This window comes from Schistocerca serialis, chromosome 4, assembly GCF_023864345.2.
Source record: "Schistocerca serialis cubense isolate TAMUIC-IGC-003099 chromosome 4, iqSchSeri2.2, whole genome shotgun sequence".
In the NCBI taxonomy this organism is placed as follows: domain Eukaryota; kingdom Metazoa; phylum Arthropoda; class Insecta; order Orthoptera; family Acrididae; genus Schistocerca; species Schistocerca serialis.
Genome location: NC_064641.1, coordinates 466,214,712 through 466,236,023, shown reverse-complemented (window position 1 = coordinate 466,236,023; position 21,312 = coordinate 466,214,712). Strand labels below are relative to the sequence as shown.

At 47.6% G+C, this 21,312-nt stretch overlaps 1 protein-coding gene and 1 non-coding gene across 2 annotated transcripts in view; both read right to left on the bottom strand.

The window, feature by feature from the left end:
- LOC126474540 (serine/threonine-protein kinase 33-like) overlaps positions 1–3,685 on the bottom strand; it is a 61,519-nt gene extending 57,834 nt beyond the window's left edge. Inside the window, exons 1-2 of the mRNA XM_050102013.1 lie at positions 3,584–3,685; positions 1,826–1,961 (exon numbers count right to left, since the gene is read on the bottom strand). Of these exons, the coding sequence (XP_049957970.1) occupies positions 1,826–1,961; positions 3,584–3,685 (238 nt within the window). The remainder of the gene's footprint in view (positions 1–1,825; positions 1,962–3,583) is intronic.
- Trnas-uga (transfer RNA serine (anticodon UGA)) lies at positions 553–627 on the bottom strand. The gene has a single exon. It is a non-coding gene; the product is annotated as a tRNA-Ser (tRNA).
- Positions 3,686–21,312: the final 17,627 nt, after the last annotated feature.

Here is a 21,312-nt window from a genome sequence, read left to right as displayed (position 1 = left end):
GAATGAAGGCGGAAGAAGATAGCTGGGAAGAGGAAAGAGAAAACCCCACATGGAATAAAACGTGGGAAAAGTAAAAAAAAATATTACTACAGGTATAAAGCAGAAGCAAGAGATGTAGGAGTTTGCCAGTAAACCTAGAGTAGTAAGAATTTAAAAAAGTGATTGAAACTGATACGACACAAGCTCTTCTTTATGAAACCATATGCAATGCATTCAGCAAGGAGAGATGTAGAACAAATAGAGTTGCACAATACAGCCATCCGGAGAGTAATAAAGCATAGAAATAAATTAGATTGGATGCAATTTTCTTTACATAGAGCTGTAATGAAGACATCCTTAAGGATGTAGAACAAGTCATAAAACAAGAACTTGTAATACGTATTTGTAAAAAGAATGAGACACACTAATGTTCCTTCCACAGACCCTAAGTGAAATAGTCGTCATGGATATGGAATAAATAAAAAATATGAAACATTGCCATTCAACAATTAAATAAACTTGATGTAAATGATTATAAAGAAAGTATGAAACTTCCTGGCAGTTTAAACCTGTGTGCCCGGCCGAGACTCGAACTCGGGGCCTTTGCCTTTCACGGGCAAGTGCTCTACCAACTGAGCTACCGAAGCACGACTCACGGTCGCTCCTCACAGCTTTACTTCTGCCAGTATCTCGTCTCCTACCTTACAAACTTCACAGAAGCTCTCCTGCGAACCTTGCAGAACTAGCACTCCTGAAAGAAAGGATACTGCAGAGACGTGGCTTGGACACAGCCTGGGGGATGTTTCCAGAATGAGATTTTCACTATGCAGCAGAGTGTGCGCTGATATGAAATTTCCTGGCAGATTAAAACTGTGTGCCCAGCCGAGACTCGGACTCGTGACCTTTGCCTTTCGCCGGCAAGTGCTCTACCAACTGAGCTACCGAAGCACGACTCACGGCCGGCCCTCACAGCTTTACTTCTGCCAGTATCTCGTCTTCAACCTTCCAAAATTTACACTCCGCTGCAGAGTGAAAATCTCATTCTGGAAACATCCCCCAGGCTGTGGCCAAGCCATGTCTCTGCGGTATCCTTTCTTTCAGGAGTGCTAGTTCTGCAAGGTTCGCAGGAGAGCTTCTGTAAAGTTTGGAAGGTAGGAGACGAGATACTGGTAGAAGTAAAGCTGTGAGGACCGGGCGTGAGTCGTGCTTCGGTAGCTCAGCTGGTAGAGCACTTGCCGGCGAAAGGCAAAGGTCACGAGTCCGAGTCTCGGCAGGGCACACAGTTTTAATCTGCCAGGAAGTTTCATATCAGCGCACACTCCGCTGCAGAGTGAAAATCTCATTCTGGATAAAGAAAGTAGTTGACAACATTTATCTACATTCATCATATTAACGCACTACAGATGTGTAGAAGTCAGGTTTCAAGTAACGCTCACGCTATTTGCTAAATACATCCGTATTTACAATTTACGCTACATGTCAGAATATCTTTGAGAACAATAACAGCAACAAAAGCCTTTAGGGAATTCGTTGTATTCTTTAAATACTGTGATGATAACCACTCTGTATAATCTTTCGTTGGAAGTCTTTCACGTCGTCTGGACACCAGGGAAGTGTCTCGACGTGAAAACATGCACAGTGAATCACAAGGATATGTTATATGAGATTATGTTGCTTTCCTCCAATAAGGTCAACCACTCTAGAAAGCCAGTTGTCGTATCCAAAAATTATGAAATCTTTATTAGGACATTTTGAAACGAGATATTTTAGACTCATATTTTGGAGCTCCCTGTCTAGAATATCAGAAAGCTATAGTTTACGAACATGCTAGGCGCAGCCGGCTCACCATTGCTGTGTAGATAGGCGACCGCACTGGCCAGCTTGCGGATCACCTCGCGGGTGTCCGCCTCGCTGAACGGCCGGCGCTCGTAGAACTCCTTCGCCAAAGTGCCCGTACAAAGTTCGAGCACCAGATACAGGTTCTGCAAAGAGACAAGGCCCTTCTGTTTCACTATAATCAGAATGGAAATATTATACACATTCAATGACGCTCCTGTGTTTAGCGGTGGATAGTGTCACCAAGCCGGCCGCGGTGGCCGAGCGGTTCTAGGCGCTTCAGTCCGGAACCGCACGACTGCTACGGTCGAAGGTTCGAATTCTGTCTCGGGCATGGATGAGTGTGATGTCCTTAGGTTAGTTAGGTTTAAGTGCGAGTTCTAAGTTCTAGGAGACTGATGACCTCAGATGTTAAGTCCCATGGTGCTCAGAGCCATTTGGACCAAGTTCCGCCAAGGATTCTCTTTGATCCAACAGCCTGTCTCGCTATGAAAACGACAAACAGACACCATGCTGACATTGCGGAAAGCAGAACAAACCCAGAACATACCGCCTCAGCTCTCATGAGCGAGAGGCTTCAATCGTAAACTCAGCAACATGCCATCAACGTGGAAACCACATTATGTCATTTTAACATCACAATTGAATTTCGTAAAGAAGAGTAAAGATTGCTGATCCCTACAAAGTGCAGAGCTGCTAAGATATTACCCAAGTACAGCACTTAGGTGTATATGAGGGTGCTACAGTAAAAACGCAATCACTATCCTCAGCAGCAAGGGTTGTTGTACGGGCTATGCTGATCGCCAACGCAGCCTGCTACCCACCCAACACCGGGTGTACCTGAGCCGGACGCCGCAGGTTCCAATGGTTCAAATGGCTCTAAGCACTATAGGACTTCAACATCTGAGGTCATCAGTCCCCTAGACTTAGAACTACTTAAACCCAACTAACCTAAGGACATCACACACACCCATGCCCGAGGCAGGATTCGAACCTGCAACCGTAGTGGTCGCGCGGTTCTAGACTGAAGCGCCTAGAACCGCTCGGTCACAGCGGCCGGCCAGGACGCCGCAGGGCGGCGTCTGTCAGTGAGTGCTGAGATATTGTCAGAAGTCCCGAGGGCACGTGCTGCTCTGCCATCTACCTGGCACACAGAGAAGTGTGTACATTTCTGAGGTTTAACGTAACAAATACTTGTTGCACTAATGTTGTATCATTAGTGCCCAGCACTCTGTCCGGACTGCTCCACAACACTCTACACACTGTGGTCCTGGCACAGCACCGATCTCAACCCAAGCCCCTACGAAATTGGCGTCAGAAGTGTTTACATCGGCTGCTGCCATCACAGCGGGAGCAGATATGCAGCATCATCATCACCATATACAATTCCATCCTGTTGAAGCGCATTGTTGTGAGCGTGCACTTTTCTTTCGGACTTTCTGGCTGTACTGCTGTTTGTGGCCTTGTCAAAGCGCAAGAACATTAATTCCACTCTCAGAGTGTCGTCTGTGAAACTGCGGGAACCAGCAGACTTATTACTGTTTAGGGGAAATACCAGGGAAATGTATTTAACCCCAGTCAGATACAAATTTTGCAATTTACCACGACATAAGTGACAATGCACTAAGTCAGCGTCACTTACGTGTGAGATTTGTAGAAGCTTTAGACACCCTGGTGCAGGACTGTTGAAGAGTCACATATGGTCATGATTTGGCGTAGGAATTAATTTATTGTATTGTTGTGTGTAGTATAAGTGTAGTTTTCCCACATCTTTAATTTCTAAATGCAATAGTAGAAGCAGCAACGTGGTGGAATTATGTGCTGCTACTACAGATGAAACTGTCAGAGCTTTAACAGGGTGAGCCCGCATCTCGTGGTCGTGCGGTAGCGTTCTCGCTTCCCACGCCCGGGTTCCCAGGTTCGATTCCCGGCGGGGTCAGGGATTTTTTCTGCCTCGTGATGGCTGGGTGTTGTGTGCTGTCCTTAGGTTGGTTAGGTTTAAGTAGTTCTAAGTTCTAGGGGACTGATGACCATAGATGTTAAGTCCCATAGTGCTCAGAGCCATTTGAACCATTTTTTTTTAACAGGGTGACCAAAAACGTATGAGCAGGAAAATAAACACCTGCGTAAACAAACTGAAACCTTACAATCTGCGGTACAGTAGTTACAATCAGGGTCAGTAGAAACTAAGATCCTGTTAAGTGCACCCTCCCCTCTTCTCGATCTGACAGCAGCATATTTAATAATGCCTTTTTCCGGAAGAATAATGGAGAATGTCACTGGGTTCATTAGAGATGTATTACCTACAGGTGAAATGTGCAGATGGGCGAATGAAACGTGTTTGCATATGACTAACTTACGCTAGGCGCAAATTGAGACGTGTGCAGCGTGTACGGCGCGGCGCAGCGCAGGGCCAGTGTTTGAAACTCAACAGATTCAAGTGCGGCTCTGAGCACTATGGGACTTAACATCTATGGTCATCAGCCCCCTAGAACTTAGAACTACTTAAACCTAACTAACCTAAGGACATCACACAACACCCACTCATCACGAGGCAGAGAAAATCCCTGACCCCGCCGGGAATCGAACCCGGGAACCCGGGCGTGGGAAGCAAGATTCAAGTGCGGCCGCACAAATTGGAACGCGACGCGATGGTGACACGAGTGGTCCATCTCCTTCGTTAGTACATAATAGTCTTCAGATACGTAAATCTGTACAGTTCTTAAGTTTTGTTTATCTTTTGTCATGAACAATGCACATTTCAATAACTGGTGAGCCATTAGTCACTGGGATTATATCTTCTGCCCCCACAATGTCTTCAAATCGTAAGAAAGGACAGGCGATTCATCGTGAGGATAGTGAATAAGGAAGTAAGGAATATTATAAAACCATATGATCTAGAAGCAAGGCCGGAAAATAAAACAAGGTTACCAACTTGCTGCCTGTTATGCTGACGTATCTCCGCGATCTGTTGCAAAAAGTCGAAAAGGCGTAATTTCCACAGGCATGACTCCTTTGTACTTCTGGTACAAAGCGTCCAAGATATGAAGCTTCACTATCGTAATAAGAAACATTATAGTATGTACACGTGGACATCACACTTCCACTGCAAACTAGAAACAGTCGAGAAGCCCTCACGAATAACGATGTTTTATTTGGCTCGCCGTGACGAGAAAAACCATTTCAGTGGTTGCATACACATTATCAGCATTAATAAACTAATTATACAACAGACTACACAAATGAGAAAAATGGTCGGCATCATTACGAAAGTATAAGTATCCTGAAATATGTGGTGATTAGATATATTTAATTTGTTAAAATTTATTGCTGACAAAGACAGATCTACTTTCACGACAATGTTTTTCGAATGATGTGAACTCCCGCTCACAAGGCACACATGGTTAGCTTCCACATTCCTATCGCGCACATTATTCTCAGCTGCTGACAATACACTGACCAATGTGTTGTGCGACAGATCGACTGTTTATTTTTTTCAATAACAACTATTTTCCACAGGATTTCGGGATTGCAGCCGGATCTCATCGACTTCTTTCCACGATATTTCGGCTGACAACCTTGCAGCCATCTTCAGGCGAGTGTTTGACACTGGAGATTGCTAGTTTTTTTTTTTTTTTTACTTTATTGTTATTTTAAAGCCTGTACAGCAGGCAGGCTGGCAGCAGCATACTACGCTGCTCTTCAGCCATAGACGATACAATCAGCAAAAACAGGAGAAAAGCATAAAGGTTACAAAATGGTGGGCAATAAACAGGAGACACAGAGAAAAAAACACGGAGCCGTTCACACTCGACGATAAGCCACACTGCAAACTGTTGAGACGACGCACTAACACTGAAGGAGACGATGGCACTGGTGAACGATGGAGTGTGACGGTGAACACTGAACACTAAACACGACGGCACACACAAGACACTGATGGCGGTGATCTCCGGCGCGCGAAAGTCCACGTAGCGTGTGCGAGTCCGGGGACCTGCCAAGAGGGGAACAGGGGTGAGGTGGGGGGAGAGGGGAGAAAAGGACGCCGAATGGCGGAGGAGACGGGGGCAGGAAGGAGAGGGACAGGGGAGGGGAGGGGAAGATTGCTAGTGCAAGTCGCTCTATTTATACGTAAAAGTGCCGCAGACGCGCATGCGCAAGTTACCGTAGCATGCGCGCCACCTGTCGATTCCAAGGCCCTCTACAATATTACTACATCTATGGAGCGCAAACGAATGCGCGAAAAAAGTAAAACATGCAAGCAGACTTGTCCAAAACAATAAAATGCAAAATTTCAATATTAAAATTAAAATTACTTGTCGCTCGACATGTCAGAAGACATAAAAAGTTTTCTTTGGTTGAAATTAAAGAAATCAACGGGTCCCAGGCCTTATTCAATAAAAAGCCGCCATCACGATTAATGAGATTTTCCGCTAAACGTATTTCCACGGATTCCTTCACAACTGAATCCCAGAAGGATCTCGATGGGGCCAAGATTTTCGTGGCCGAATAATCCATAGTATGTCCTGTGGAAATACAATGTTCGGCTATGGCCGACTTACTGGGCTGTAAAAGGCGAGTGTGGCGCTCATGTTCAACACAGCGGTCGTGTACTGTGCGTGTGGTTTGACCAATGTAGGCTTTCCCACACTCGCAACGTATTTTATAAATTCCAGCCTTCCGTAATCCCAGATCATCCTTGGCTGAGCCCCAGAAGAGCACGAGTCTTTGTAGGTGGCCGGAAGATTGCTTTCACACGGTGTTTCTTTAAAATTCTGCCTACTTTCGATGAAATGTTCCCAACATTTGGGAGAAATGCTCTGGACTTAAACACCTCCCTATCCTCTTGATCTTGTGGGTGGTCACGCATTTTCCTCCTTAAAGCAGTACTGACCTGATGTGCAGAATATCCATTATGTTGAAATACCGATTTCAAGTGCTCTAATTCGTCTGCAAGGCTGTCTTTATCAGACACGACATGTACCCTATGCACCAACGTTCGAAGGACATCCATAGTTTGTGACGGGTGATGACAGCTTGACGCCTGCAGCTACAGATCCGTATGCGTGCGTTTTCGATAGACAGAATGCCCCAATGACCCATCCACCCTGCGTTTAACCATGACATCCAGAAATGGTAGGCAACCATCCTTTTGAACTTCCATCGTAAACTGAATGTTTGTGTGGATGGAATTCAGATGTTGTAAAAACCGTGAAAGCTCTTCTTCACCGTGAGGCCACACTACAAAGGTATCATCCACGTACCGCCAGAAAACTGTTGGTTTCAACATCGCCGAATCGAGAGCCCTCTCCTCAAAGTCTTCCATATAAAAGTTTGCTACCAGAGGGGACAGAGGACTGCCCATGGCAACACCGTCAAGTTGCTCAAAATATTCATTATTAAATAGAAAGTAAGTAGAGGACAGGGCATGGTGAAACAGCGCCGTTATATCGGCCGTAAACTTATTGCCGATAAGTGACAATGAATCCAAAAGACGGACCCTCTTGAAGAGTGAAACGACATCGAAACTTACTAACAAGTCCGAATCCTTCAGCTGTAGTGTTCTCAGTCTATTGATAAAGTCCGCAGAGTTGCGAATATGGTGCGTACATTTGCCAACAAAAGGTCTCAGTAGCGAAGCCAAATGACTAGATAAATCATATGTTGGAGCACCGACGTTGCTCACTATGGGGCATAAGGGCACATTATCCTTATGGATCTTTGGAAGACCATATAACCTCGGTGGAACAGAACTGTGAGGTCTCAAACTTTTCACAAATTCTTGCGGCAGAGAAGAGGAGTTTAGCAACTCTGACGTTTTCCTTTCTTCTTTCCGAGTACGGTCTTTATCAAGCTTCCTGTACGTTGTCTCACTCAGCAAACTATATATCTTCTGATCATACATATCACGTGGCAACAGCACAGTACCATTCCCCTTATCCGCCGGAAGGACCACCGTCTGAGGATCTTCCCGTAACTTGCGCAGCGCAGCCCTTTCCTTTCAGCGCCCCCACACCCTCCAGCAGATCTCCCTTGCCGCCCGTTCCATATTCCAACTCAAGATGTACGCCACCTACTCCAACAACCAGTCCCATTTCACCTTCTCCCGTCTTGACACCCTCGTCAAAATCCCTGTCATGGCGCGACAGCAAAGTATCCTTTTCAACAATATCCGCTCCCTCTCCGCCAACAAGAACCTCTTCCTGCACACCCTTGCCACCCACCGCGTGGATGCCTTCCTCCTCAATGAAACCTTCCTCCAACCCCACCACTCCATCCACACCTCACCCTATCTCCTCCACCGCTCCGATAACCCCCTCCCAATTGCGCGTGGCGGAGTTGCCATTGGTCACCACCGCCAGATCCCCGTTCGGCTCCAACCTCTCCTTCCCGACCCCACCGAACACCTGATCCTTAGTCTCTTCTTCCCCGGCCTTACCGTTACCTGCGCCACCATCTATGTCCGCCCTAACGCCCCTATTCCCTTCGACTTCCTCTCCCAGACTGACTGTACCTTCTCCTTCTACGTGATCGCCGCCGACCTCAACATCCATAGTCGTTCTGCTGCCCAGTTACGGCGGTGGCATCGGTTCCTCTCCTCCCTTCAAGGCGACCTCATCCCCATCCCCCAGCACACCCGTCCCGAATCCACCTCCACTCCTGATGTTATCCTCTCCTCCCCCAACCTCCTTGGCCGCATAACGGTGGATGTCCTGGAGCCTATTGGTAGCGACCATCTCCCTGTCCTCCTCACCGTTTCAGATGGTCGTCGCCCTCGCCCCGACCCTCGTACTGACCCTCCCCCTAAGTATGTCCATGACTATTCCCGTGCCGACTGGAATGCCTACCGGGATACCCTTTCCACCCAGGTCGATAGCCACCCTTCACCTACCACCACCCTGACGATGTCATCCATGCCACCTCCTTTCTCCAGCACACCTTGTCTGAGGCCGTGGAGGCCCAGGTCCCTACTGTCGCCATCCACCCCCACCGTCCTACCTTACCCCCACAGGCCATTCTCCTCCTCCATGAATCCCGTCGTCTCTACCGTGCCTTCCTCAGCACGCATGACTACGACGCCACTGGCAACTCCAGCGACACATTCGTAATTTGCTCGCGGCTGAGAAACGCCGGGACTGGCGACAGACATGCACCCGTTTAAATGCTACCCTACCAATCAACTCGTCCAAGTTCTGGTCGGCCTTCCGTCGCCTTACCGGAACTAAACCCTCCCCCTATTATCCTCTTCTCCATGATGATCACCCTTTCCCTGACACCCTTAGTAAGGCCAATCACTTTTCCTCCTACCTTTCCGATGTATTTTCCATCCCCGATGATCCCCAGTTCGATTACTCCCTCTTCCCGGATGTCCGCGATCGAACTGACACCTCCGTCCCTCCCCTCGCTCCTGGTTTCCAGTACTTGGACAACATTGCACACACGGAACTCAATGCCCCTGTCACTACACAGGATCTCATTGCTACACTCCGCACAAAACGCAACACCGTTCCTGGTCACGTTCGTGTCACCTACCGTCACCTTCGTGAAGCTCCTGTCTCTTTCCTCTCCACCCTGGTCAGGCTCTACAATGTAGTCCTGTCCACCGGTTACTACCCCGACCTGTGGAAAACCTCCCATATCCTCATGTTCCTTAAACCTGGCAAACCGACGTCCGCCGTCTCCTCCTACCATCCCATCAGCCTTACCTCGGTCTTCAGAAAGGTCCTGGAATCTATCCTCACCTGACGCATCCACCAGCATCTCCGCCAGCACCGCCTCCTTCCCGTTACCCAGTGTGGCTTTCGGCCGTCCTTCTCTTCCGACGACCTTCTCCTTCACGTCACTCATCTCCTTTCCGGACAGCTTAATTCCCGTTGCTCCACAATCTTCCTCTCCCTGGACCTCGAACGTGCCTATGACCGCGTATGGCATTCCGGTCTCCTCTTCAAGCTCCAAACCTTCGCCATTTACGTCCGTCTGATCGGCTCCTCTCACGCCGTCCTTCCTATGTCACCATCCATAACACAGATTCCTACACCTTTATCCCCTCTGCCAGTGTGCCCCAAGGCTCTGTCCTCTCCCCCCTTCTGTACCTTTTGTACACGGCGGACATGCCACCGCCGTCAGCCCCCGTCCACCTTCTCCAGTTTGCCGATGACACTGCCTTCCTTGCCCTTGCCCCCACCCTACAGCGCTCCCAACATCTTCTCCAATCCCATCTTGACTGGTTCACCACTTGGTGCAACCAGTGGTTGCTCAAGGTCAATCCCTCCAAAACCCAGGCGATCATTGTAGGCAAAACCACCCCTTCCTTCCGCCTCCTTGATTTCTATCTCACCATCTATGGCCGTCGTATCGCCCTCACTCCCACCCTTAAGTACCTTGGCGTCACCCTCGACCGTCGCCTCTCCTGGACTCCCCACCTCCGGACAATCCAAGCTAAGGCACGCTCCCACCTCAGCCTCCTCAATCTCCTCTCTGGCCGTACGTGGGGTCTGGACCCCTCCACCATCCTCCACACCTATAAGTCCCTCATCCGCCCTATCCTTTGTTATGCCCATCCGGCTTGGATCTCTGCCCCCCCTACCTTTTATAAATCCCTCCAAATCCTTGAACATCATGCTCTCTGCCTCGCCTATTGCATCCGTCTCCCCTCCCCCACGCGGATCCTGTACAATCTCATCCCATTCCCCCCCCTCCTCCTTCTCCTTGAAAGGATACGGATCCTGTACACCTCCCGCAAACTCGATCCTCCTCACCCGCTCGTCTCCCCGATCCTCTCCCACCCCTGCCCACTGCCGCACCTGTATTCACACGTCCCACCCGGTCTCCATCTCTCCGCCCTCCTTACCCTCTCCCAAGGTGGCTTCCGCCAGCTCCCCCTCCCTGATGATGCCCTCCTCCCCTCCATCTACCCCTCCTATCAACTTTGACCCTGCCCCACCCCCCACTTCCGGTGTCCTTTCCTTTGGGCACCCTCCCTCCCTTCTCTTCCCTTTCCTTCTCTTTCCTTTTCCCACGTCCCCTCCCTCCACCCCTCTTCCCCCGGGTTTCCCCTCCCCCTTCCTTCCTCCCCCCTTTCTCCCCTGCCCGTGGCATCTCTGCTCTCCCCTCTCGCTCTCCCACTCCCCTTCCTCCTCCTCCTCTCTTGGCAGGTCCCAGGACTCGCACACGCATAGTGAACATTCGCGCGCCGGAGATCATCGACATCAGTATCTCGTGTGTGTGCTTCGTTTTGTGTTTCGTGCAGTTACGACTCCACTGTTCACGTGTGCCATCGCCGTTCTCCGTGTTTTGTGCGCCGTGTCCACAAGTGTTAGTGTTTTTATCGTCCAACGTGAACGGCTTCATGTTTATTGTTTTTTTTTTGTATCTCCATTTTTTGCCCGCCGTTTTTTGTATTGTCTGTATCACCTCTGTCATGTTATTGTTCCACTTAAGGCTGAAGAGCAGCGTAATGTGCTGCTGCCAGCCCGCCTGTATAGGTGATTAAAATTACAATAAAGGAAAAAAAAACTAGCAATCTCCAGTGTCAAGCACTCGCCTGAAGATGGCTGTAAGGTTGTCAGCCGAAGTATCGTGGAAAGAAGTCGATGAGATCGGGCTGCAATCCCGAAATCTTGTGGAATATTCGATACGCCGGGAAAATTTCAAGAGTCACAACAACTATTTTATTCGTGAATCACACATTGACAGTTTAGCAAGCCGTAAGTGAGTAACCAGCATCTGGCATGTGCCTATCATTCCGCCTGAAGGGAACTCTCGTCATTATTTTAATACTACTCAGATCAATAGACGGAATAAAATCCTTTGGTAAGTTTCCATTCCAGTCGTTCAGTGTTAAAAATAAGACGGGTTACGGGGGTTCAACCAAAATTCCAACAGATTTGGCAATTTATTTTTGTGTGAATTGTTAACCTTTTCTTATTCGAAGAAGCATCATCATTTATGAGGTACGGCCACATTTCTCTTGTTGGCAGGTTAATTGCAGTTCCTTCGCCAAAACACAGCATAATTTGCACAAACTCATCTTACGGCAGCTACTGCGATAGAATTCTGAGCCAGAGCGCCTCATTAAACAATTGGCAATCAGAGAGCTCAATAGCTTACGAAAAATCTCATAGTGTCGGTTTGCAGTAACATGAGAGAAGAAATTTCATCTTTATTTTCATACTAGGAAACTCTTCTTTCACTAGCTGTAAATAATTCTTAAAAATTACTGTCACTAGAGTGATAAAAATAAAAAAGGAAGTATAAATACTGATATATGGCCATAGATAATAAAGTCGCATGTGTTTACGAATTGGCAAAATACTATCCTTCTTGTGTACTACCATTTGCTAAAATCTTATTTCGATGTCTCGAGCAGTTTAAGAGATATGAAAGACATTGTGAATATTTCATTCTCGGGAGTGTAAGATCGGGAGTGAGCGCGCTACATAGGATCCATTTTCTCGAGATCGAAGGCAGATAGGGACCTTCCCCCAGATGTAAAGAAAAATTCAACATGTTAGCTAAATTTCATGCGCAGCAACATATCGTGTAATACGCACAAAACGCAAAATCATAGCGACCCTAACCGGTACAGTTTCTAGCGCCGCGTGCCACACGTCGCGCTAGCACTACGGGAGGCATGACGCAGGTAGCGGGAAAGCAGTCCCATATGTGGCCAGTGGTAGTGTTGATAGTCCGTAAAACATTGCCATATTAATGAAATTTACTGTCATTGAGTAGTGTTTCGTTTTCCGCCATCTAAGCTCTCGATCTTTTTTGATTAGGTCATTATATTTTTCAATTATTTATATCTACATAATTTTGCTGTTTTATTTCGTTGTCGTTGTTCTATCATCAAGCATAAGGCACAATTCAGTGACTGGTGAGCTATTAGCCACTAAGATTGTATCTTCTTCTTCCACAATTCTGCAAATTGCAAGAACGGACAGACAATTCATAGAAGAAGGGACAAACAATTCATTGCGATGATAGTGAAATAGGATGTAATATGATGTGATTCTTCAATTTCTCCAGGCGTATTTTATGACTAAATAACTCTCGGGTGAACAGCCTGGTATGAGTGTGCACAGGACACTCATACCAGGCTGTTCACCCGAGATTTATTTCGTCAGGAAGTAATATTATAAAACCATGTGATCAAGAAGCAACGCCAGAAATTTTAAATATTATGCAATGAAACAAGGATTTACATGTGCTTCCTATGTTGATATTTCTGTATGATCCATTACAACAATTCGAAAAGTGGAAATTTCCATAGATGTACCTCCTTAGTGCTCCTGCTGAAAACTGTTCAAGATCTGAAGTATATGAGTTTCACTGTGATTATTTGGATCTGAATGTCATAAGAAACTTTAAAGTACATACAAGCAGACATCACATTTTCAAAAAAATGGCTCTGAGCTCTATGGGACTGAAGCGTCTAGAACCGCTCGGCCACATTTTCACAGTAGGCTAGAAAAGTCGAGAAACCCCCCTGAATGGCAATGTTTTAATTGGGTAGAGAAAAAGCATTTCAATGGTTGCATACATAGTACCATGAGCGATGAATTAATTACACAGCAAGTTACATAAATGAAGAATGTAGTCGGTATTACTCCGAAAGTATGTCCTGGAATAGTTTGGTGACCTGATATATTTAACTCACTGAAATGTATTGCTAACAAAGAAGGAATGACAACCGTTTCTCGAACGACGTGAACTTTTCTCCACACACGGCACACCTGGCTAGCTTCCATATTCCTGTCATGAGCTTTGTTCTCAGCAGCTAATAGTACGCTGACCACACCGTGTTGTGCGATAGATCAGTTGTTTACTTCTCTCAACAACAACTATGCTACTCGACAATCACACATTGTTAGTTTTGCAAAACGTAGGTAGGTAACCTGCATCTGCCATGTGCGCGTCACTCCGCCTGAAGCATACGCGCCGGCTTTTGTGGCCGATAGGTTGTAGGCGCTTCAGTCTGGAACCGCGTGACCGCTACGGTCGCAGGTTCGAATCTTGCCTCGGGCATGGATGTGTGTGACGTCCTTAGCTTAGTTAGGTTTAAGTAGTTCTAAGTTCTAGGGGGCTGATGACCTCAGGTGTTCAGTCCTATAGTGCTCAGAGCCATTTGAACCATTTGAAGCATATGCACGTCATTGTTTTAATATTGCTCAGATGAAGAACAGGAATAAAATCCTTTAGTTAATTTCCATTCCAGTCGTTCAGTGTTCAAAATATGATGGGTTAAGAGGACTCAACCAAAATTGCAACAGAATCGACGATTTATTTTTGTGTAAATTGTTAACCTTTCCTCATTCGAGGAAATATTACAGTTTAAGAGTAATAGCTAAATTCCTTTTGTTGACATGTTTAACTGTGCTTCTTTTGCCAAAACACAATATAGCTTCCACAACTCACCTTGCAGCACTTATCGCAACAAAATTCTGAAACAGTGTCTCATTAAACAAGCAATTGGCGACCAGAGAGATCAATAGCTCGCAGAAAACGTCACTGTGTCGGCTTACAGTAACATAAGAGAAGAAATTTCATATTTATTTCCTTAATAAGAAACCCTCGTTTCATTAGCTGTAGTGAAAAAAATTAAATAAGAACTATAACTTCTGACAAATCGCCATAGATAAAAAAAGGTTCCGTGTATTAACAATTTGACAAAACGCTCTCCTCCTTGGGTGCTGTCATTTGACAAAGTCTCATTTCGATGTCTCGAGCAGTTTAAGAGAAATGAGGGATGTTATGAATATTTCTTTCTCGCTGGCGTGCGATCTGGAGTGAATCCGCTTCGTGTGATCTTTTTTCTCGAGATTACAGGCAGATAGACAGCTCCTTCCAACTCTAAAGAAAAATTTAATATGTTAGCTGAATTTCATATGCAGCAACATATGGTGTAACATGCACCAAATGCAAAATCATAGCGACCACCATTTTTCGTTGCTAACTTTTCGAATTATGCCTAGTGTTTTACGTAAATGGGTATATACAATAAGTGTTATATCCTAGCCAGTAATGCCACCCGAGCCCGCTGCCAAAAGGTTGGCAGCATCAAAGTCCGGACGCCGTCCGCATAAGCAGCGCCAGCGATACAGGAAATCGCCGCAAGTCTGCGCGCGCCACCGCTGGCTTCTGGCTTCTTAAGCGCTGGAGTTGCGAGCGCTAGGACAGTTCTGGATTCGCCGCTCAGTTGTGTACTCGCCACCGAATTGTGTACTTGCTAGTCAGTTGTGTGTTCATCGCAGCAGAGTTGTTGTTTGTCGTCAGCCGACGCTGACCTAGCCGCTCCGACTCGAACTAGACAGATTTCTGTATCTTCGTTAATAAAGATAAGTACCGACTTTTATTTAATCAGAGTGTTTGGGTTTTCATCTTTCTGTTCACTGTTCCAGCGGACCGGTCGGTCCGCTATTAAAAGTGTGGCGGTGACTTCGTAAGCCGTTTCTACAGCGAACTGCTTGTCGCTACGAACGCCGCCACAAAACTGGCGACGAGGACTGCCGAACTCGTGTGCAGGGCTGGGTCAACTTGTTTCTGGTTATACTAATTATAGCGATAAAATTTTGGGGGCTGGTTTAATTTGTGTTCACTATGTCTGCCGAATTACAACAGTTGATCTTGTTACAGAGTCAGCAAATAAAAAGTCTGGTGGAAGCAATCGCCAAACAAGCGGCTAATCCTCCAACACAAAAGGAACAAGCACAGGCAGCACCACCTTTCCGTGCTTTTGATGCATCACGAGAAGAATGGCGAGAATATTTCGCGCAGTTGCAGGCGCACATGACAGTCTACAAAATCACAGGTACTGAGCGGCTGCTTTATTTAATTTCCACTGCAGGCGTGGAAGTCTATCGACTACTTTGTAAGTTGTTCCCGGAATCCAAGCCGGAAGCTTTAGACTATGACGTTGTTGTTAACAAGCTTGCTGAGTATTTAGAGTCGCGAGTTCATGTGGCAGCAGCCAGATTCAAGTTCTTCAGATTAAAGAAACTGCCACATCAATCTAATAAACAGTGGTTAACAGATTTACGGGGCCTCACCCGTCAGTGCCGATTTAATTGTGTGTGCGGAGCCTCCTACAGTGATGTCATGTTACGAGACGCTATTACTCAAAACATTGCAGATTCTCGTATTCGTGCTGCTATCTTAAAGTTGCCTGACCCGTCATTAGAGACTGTGATGAACATCATTGAAGCCCAAGATACTTTTGACTATGCTGAGTGTGAGTTAGATCGGCCATGTATTTCTCAAATTGCCTGTGCTAAGCAAGTTATGTCACGCCCGCGGCCCCACCGGCAGAGTCAGACTGTAAACACTAGCCGGCCGCGTCATGTTAAACACATTCGTCAGCCGCGTGTGCAAAATGATAGAGTTAAGTCTTGCCCTAAGTGTGTTCTTGCTGATCCTCGTGAACGTTGCCCGTTAAGAAACGCGGTTTGTCACTTTTGTCAAAGGAAAGGACACATCCAGACTGTTTGTTTGCGTAAACGCAAGAACAATTCTAGTGCTGCCCAGCCCATGGATATTCATGTTCTTCAAAGCCAGCCCGCCCAGAAGGTCGCGTTTAAAGATTCTTCCACGGTTCGTGTGGGTAATAAACTTGTTCGCAATAAGCCACCCACCCAGCCCTCTGCTATGCGACCCAAGCGTAATTCAAACGCTGTAAAACGTAATGTACAGACTGCAAGTGAAGCGGGAGTTGTTGTTCCACCCGCCCAACCCACGAGTTGTCGTAAGCAGCGAACACGCGCTAAACGCGCTGATTTTGTGTCTTCCGCCTCCACTGCACCGATCCAGAGACAGTGTAATAAACTATTTGTGAAGCTACGCATCCGGGATAAGACCTTCAATTTTCAATTAGACACTGGTGCGTCTGTGACTCTCATAAATAGTGCTACGTATGCGGCTATCGGCCGCCCTAAACTTTCAGCGGCAAAACATTCTTTGGCTACTTATAGTGGAGAACAAATTCCTGTGTTAGGTGTATGTAGCGTGCCAGCCACATTCCGTGGCAATACAAAAACAGTTTCATTCACAGTGCTCCGCGCTACAGACAGTGTAAACATTTTCGGATTAGACTGTTTTGACTTGTTTGGCCTGTCTATCCAAGACAATGTGTTGCAAATTAATTCTGTTGTTGTTCCTCAAGACAGCATAACCGATTTGTGTAAACGATACAGTGACATATTTAAAGACGAACTAGGTTGTGCTGCGAACTTTGCCGCTCATATTACGTTAAAAGATAATGCTCAGCCTCGATTTTGTCGTGCTCGTCCAGTGCCTCACGCCCTCCGGGCACCTGTAGAAGATGAACTTCGTCGTTGGCAAAACAACGGTGTTATTCAACCCGTTTCAGCGAACCAGTGGGCTTCTCCCTTAGTTATTATAAAGAAACCGTCTGGCAAGTTACGTTTGTGTGCTGATTTTAAGTCGACAGTTAATCCTCAGACTGTCATTGATTCTTTTCCTTTGCCTAGACCGGACGAGCTGATGGATAAGTTAGGGGAAGCTCGTTTCTTTTCCAAAATTGATCTCCGTGAAGCATATTTGGAATTGCCCCTCGACGAGCAATCACAACAGTATTTTGTCATAAACACGTCGTTGGGGTTGTTCCGTTTTCTGCGTTTGCCTTTTGGTTGTGCGTCAGCTCCAGCTGTTTTTCAGCGTTTTTTGTCACAACTTCTGGCTAATGTGCCATCGTGTTGCAACTATTTAGACGATATTGTTGTGTCCGGTCGGACGCCTGCTGACCATTTCCGTAATTTGGAGTGTTTGTTTACAGTGTTGTCTCAGGCAGGCCTACGTTGCAATATCGATAAATGTTCATTTTTCCTTACGGAGATGGAGTATCTGGGACATGTTATTAATGCTCAAGGCATTCATCCCTCCCAGTCACATTTAGCAGCTATTCGTGATTTACCCGCCCCTCGCAATCTGCAGGAATTGCAAGCAGTTCTTGGCAAATTGACATATTATATTAGGTTTATACCTAATGCATCACAGATTGCTGCACCGTTGCATCGTCTCCGCCGTAAGAATGTTCCGTTTGTGTGGTCAGCTGGTTGCCAATCAGCCTTTCAGCAGCTTAAAGAGGCTTTATTGAATGATCGTTGTCTGGTCCATTACGACCCTAACAAGCCTCTGGTGTTAGCTTGTGATGCCTCTTCTTTCGGCCTCGGTGCTGTGTTGTCTCACCGAGTCGGTAACACCGAACGTCCTATTGCGTTCGCATCTAAATTGATAAACAAAGCTCAGTGTAATTATAGCCAATTGGACAAGGAAGCGTTGGCTATTGTGTTCGGTGTCACAAAATTCCATCACTACCTCTATGGTAGACCATTCTATTTAGTAACAGATCACAAGCCCCTGACGTCACTGTTTCATCCGTCTAAACCAGTTCCTCAGCGGACAGCTCAGAGACTACAACGTTGGGCTCTTTTGTTATCACAATACCAGTATGAGATACTGTATCGCCCTACGGCTCAGCATGCAAACGCTGACGCGCTTTCTAGATTGCCGATTGCTGCGGATGATGTCTTCGATTCCTCTGACGACTCTTGCCATCAGATTGACGCCGATGAGCATCAATCCCTCCGGGATTTTCCGATTGATTATCGTCAGGTGGCACGTGAGACAGCTACGGATCCTCATCTGAGTTTACTATTACGTTTTGTTCAACGTGGTTGGCCGTCCAAGGCAAAGGACATATCGGATCCTGTGGTTCGTCGCTATTATCCGCAACGTCATCTGTTGTCTGTTTCGCACGGAGTTTTGCTGTTACGCACCGAGAATGACCAGCTTCGTGTAGTGGTTCCCCAAGTGCTCCAATCCAAGGTCCTCGACTTGTTGCATCAAGGTCATTGGGGAGTGGTCCGCACCAAGCAGCTTGCCCGCCGTCATTGTACATGGATCGGCATTGATAAGCAGATTACGCAGATGTCTACAGATTGTTCGACGTGTGCCGAACACCAAGCTGCTCCGCCTCAACGCTATTTTGAGTGGGCACGCCCTGCTGGTCCCTGGCAGCGAGTACATATTGATTTCGCTGGTCCATATTGGAATTCTCGTTGGCTCATCGTGATAGATGCATTTAGTAATTTTCCGTTTGTTGTGCCCATGCAGTCTACAACGTCTGCACAAACTATACAGGCGTTGACTTCAATTTTTTGTATTGAGGGTCTTCCAGAAGTTTTAGTGTCTGACAATGGTCCACAATTTACCTCTGCTGAATTTGAAAGTTTTTGTTCTGCCAATGGCATTCGCCATGTTCTTACTCCGCCGATCCACCCTCAATCGAATGGTGCAGCGGAACGTTTTGTACGCACATTCAAGGATCATATGGACCGCCTTCGTGCTACGCACTCTCGTCAGCAGGCCCTCATCACGTTCCTGTCGTCGTACCGGACCACGCCACGCGACGGCCCTTCGCCTGCGGAGCTTCTCCACGGCCGTCGTCATCGCACCCTACTACGGTTGTTGCACCCCCCGGATCGACCCGCCGCTTCTCAGCATCGCACGCGTTTTCAACGCAACGACGCCGTTTTTTTTCAGAGTTTATCACGGTCGCCGTCGTTGGGAACGTGGTACCGTGATAAGGGTCCAGGTTCGCGGTTTTTATACTGTTCAAGGTGCTACTGGGGTGCACAGGAGGCATCAGAACCAGTTGCGCCGCGCTGGCCGCCCGGATTCTGCCGCTTGTTCTTTGTCCACAGATTTGGTCCGCGGCGGGTTCCAGCCGCGCCTTCCGACTTCGCTGCCGCCCCCAGGGCAGCAGCAGCAGCCGTCGCCGCTACCACGCCGACAGCCCGTCCCGTTGATGCCTCCCGCGCAGCTTCATCCGGGAGCGCCCCAGGTGGTCGCTCCGGCGCCTGCGGTCCCTCTTCAGTCGCCACCGCCTTCGGAGCTGATGGACGTCGACCCCTCAGCCGGGCCGCCTTCCCAAGCGGTGGCTGGGCAGCCTGTCCTGCAGCCGCTTTTCTTGGGCACCCCCAAGGAGTCTGACACCGCAGCGCCTTGTCCGGCGCCCACTCAGCAGCCATCGACGCAGCGTCAGGAGACGCTGCCTCTCTTCGTGGGTCCCGACGCCCCGTCGCGTCCAGTACCAGAAGCTGCGCCCGTGGTCACAAGCGTGCACCCTGACCTCGGTTTTCAGTCGGTGTTTCCCGAGGCCCCGCGCAGCCAATGCTGGGGTGCGGACCGGGGACTGCCACCGACAACAGTCTCCGCCCCGGTCTCTTCTGCTACGCCTGCGGCCAGACCCCTCCCCCGCCGTCGACGCTCGCCACGTCATTATTCAACGACGGTGCGGCGATTTGGGGGGGAGGAGTGTTATATCCTAGCCAGTAATGCCACCCGAGCCCGCTGCCAAAAGGTTGGCAGCATCAAAGTCCGGACGCCATCCGCATAAGCAGCGCCAGCGATACAGGAAATCGCCGCAAGTCTGCGCGCGCCACCGCTGGCTTCTGGCTTCTTAAGCGCTGGAGTCGCGAGCGCTAGGACAGTTCTGGATTCGCCGCTCAGTTGTATACTCGCCACCGAATTGTGTACTTGCTAGTCAGTTGTGTGTTCATCGCAGCAGAGTTGTTGTTTGTCGTCAGCCGACGCTGACCTAGCCGCTCCGACTCGAACTAGACAGATTTCTGTATCTTCGTTAATAAAGATAAGTACCGACTTTTATTTAATCAGAGTGTTTGGGTTTTCATCTTTCTGTTCACTGTTCCAGCGGACCGGTCGGTCCGCTATTAAAAGTGTGGCGGTGACTTCGTAAGCCGTTTCTACAGCGAATTGCTTCTCGCTACGAATGCCGCCACAAAAATAAGTATAACGATTAGCGAGATGATGCGCACTTCACCACGGAACTGATATGTAACACTACAAGTAACACAAAAATAAAATATTTTTAACGAACATTTTCTGTAAAATCGTTTGAGAAAGATTACAGGGTAGGTGCTCTTCAATTGTTTCAGGCAGAGCATCACTAACTGGTGCGTGCAAAGAATGTGTACACATCACAATATGTGCAGGACCACCGAGGCAAGCGTGGAATATGTGCATCATGCTGTAGTGTTGTGTCACGTCGCACGTGCTACACGTGGCTCAATTTGCGCTTAGCCTTACAGTTAATGGGCAAAACTGAAGCATACACTGATGAGACAAAACGTTATGGCCAACTGCTTAATAGCTTGTTTACCCATCTTTGGAACGAAATACATCACAGATTCCGTGTATTTGGGATCCAAAAGTTTGTTGGTAGGTTTGTGGTATTATGTAGCACTATATGTCTACGCACAGGTCATGTAATTAACATAAGTAACGGGCCGCTGATTTGTGTACACGGTGATGGCACTCGATAGCGACCCAGGTGGGTTCTATGGGATTTATATTAGACGAATTTGGACGCCGAGACATCAACGTGTGTTCACTATAATGCACCTCAAACCACTATAGCACGGTTCTGGCTTCGAGACACCGTCAGTCACACTGGTAGCA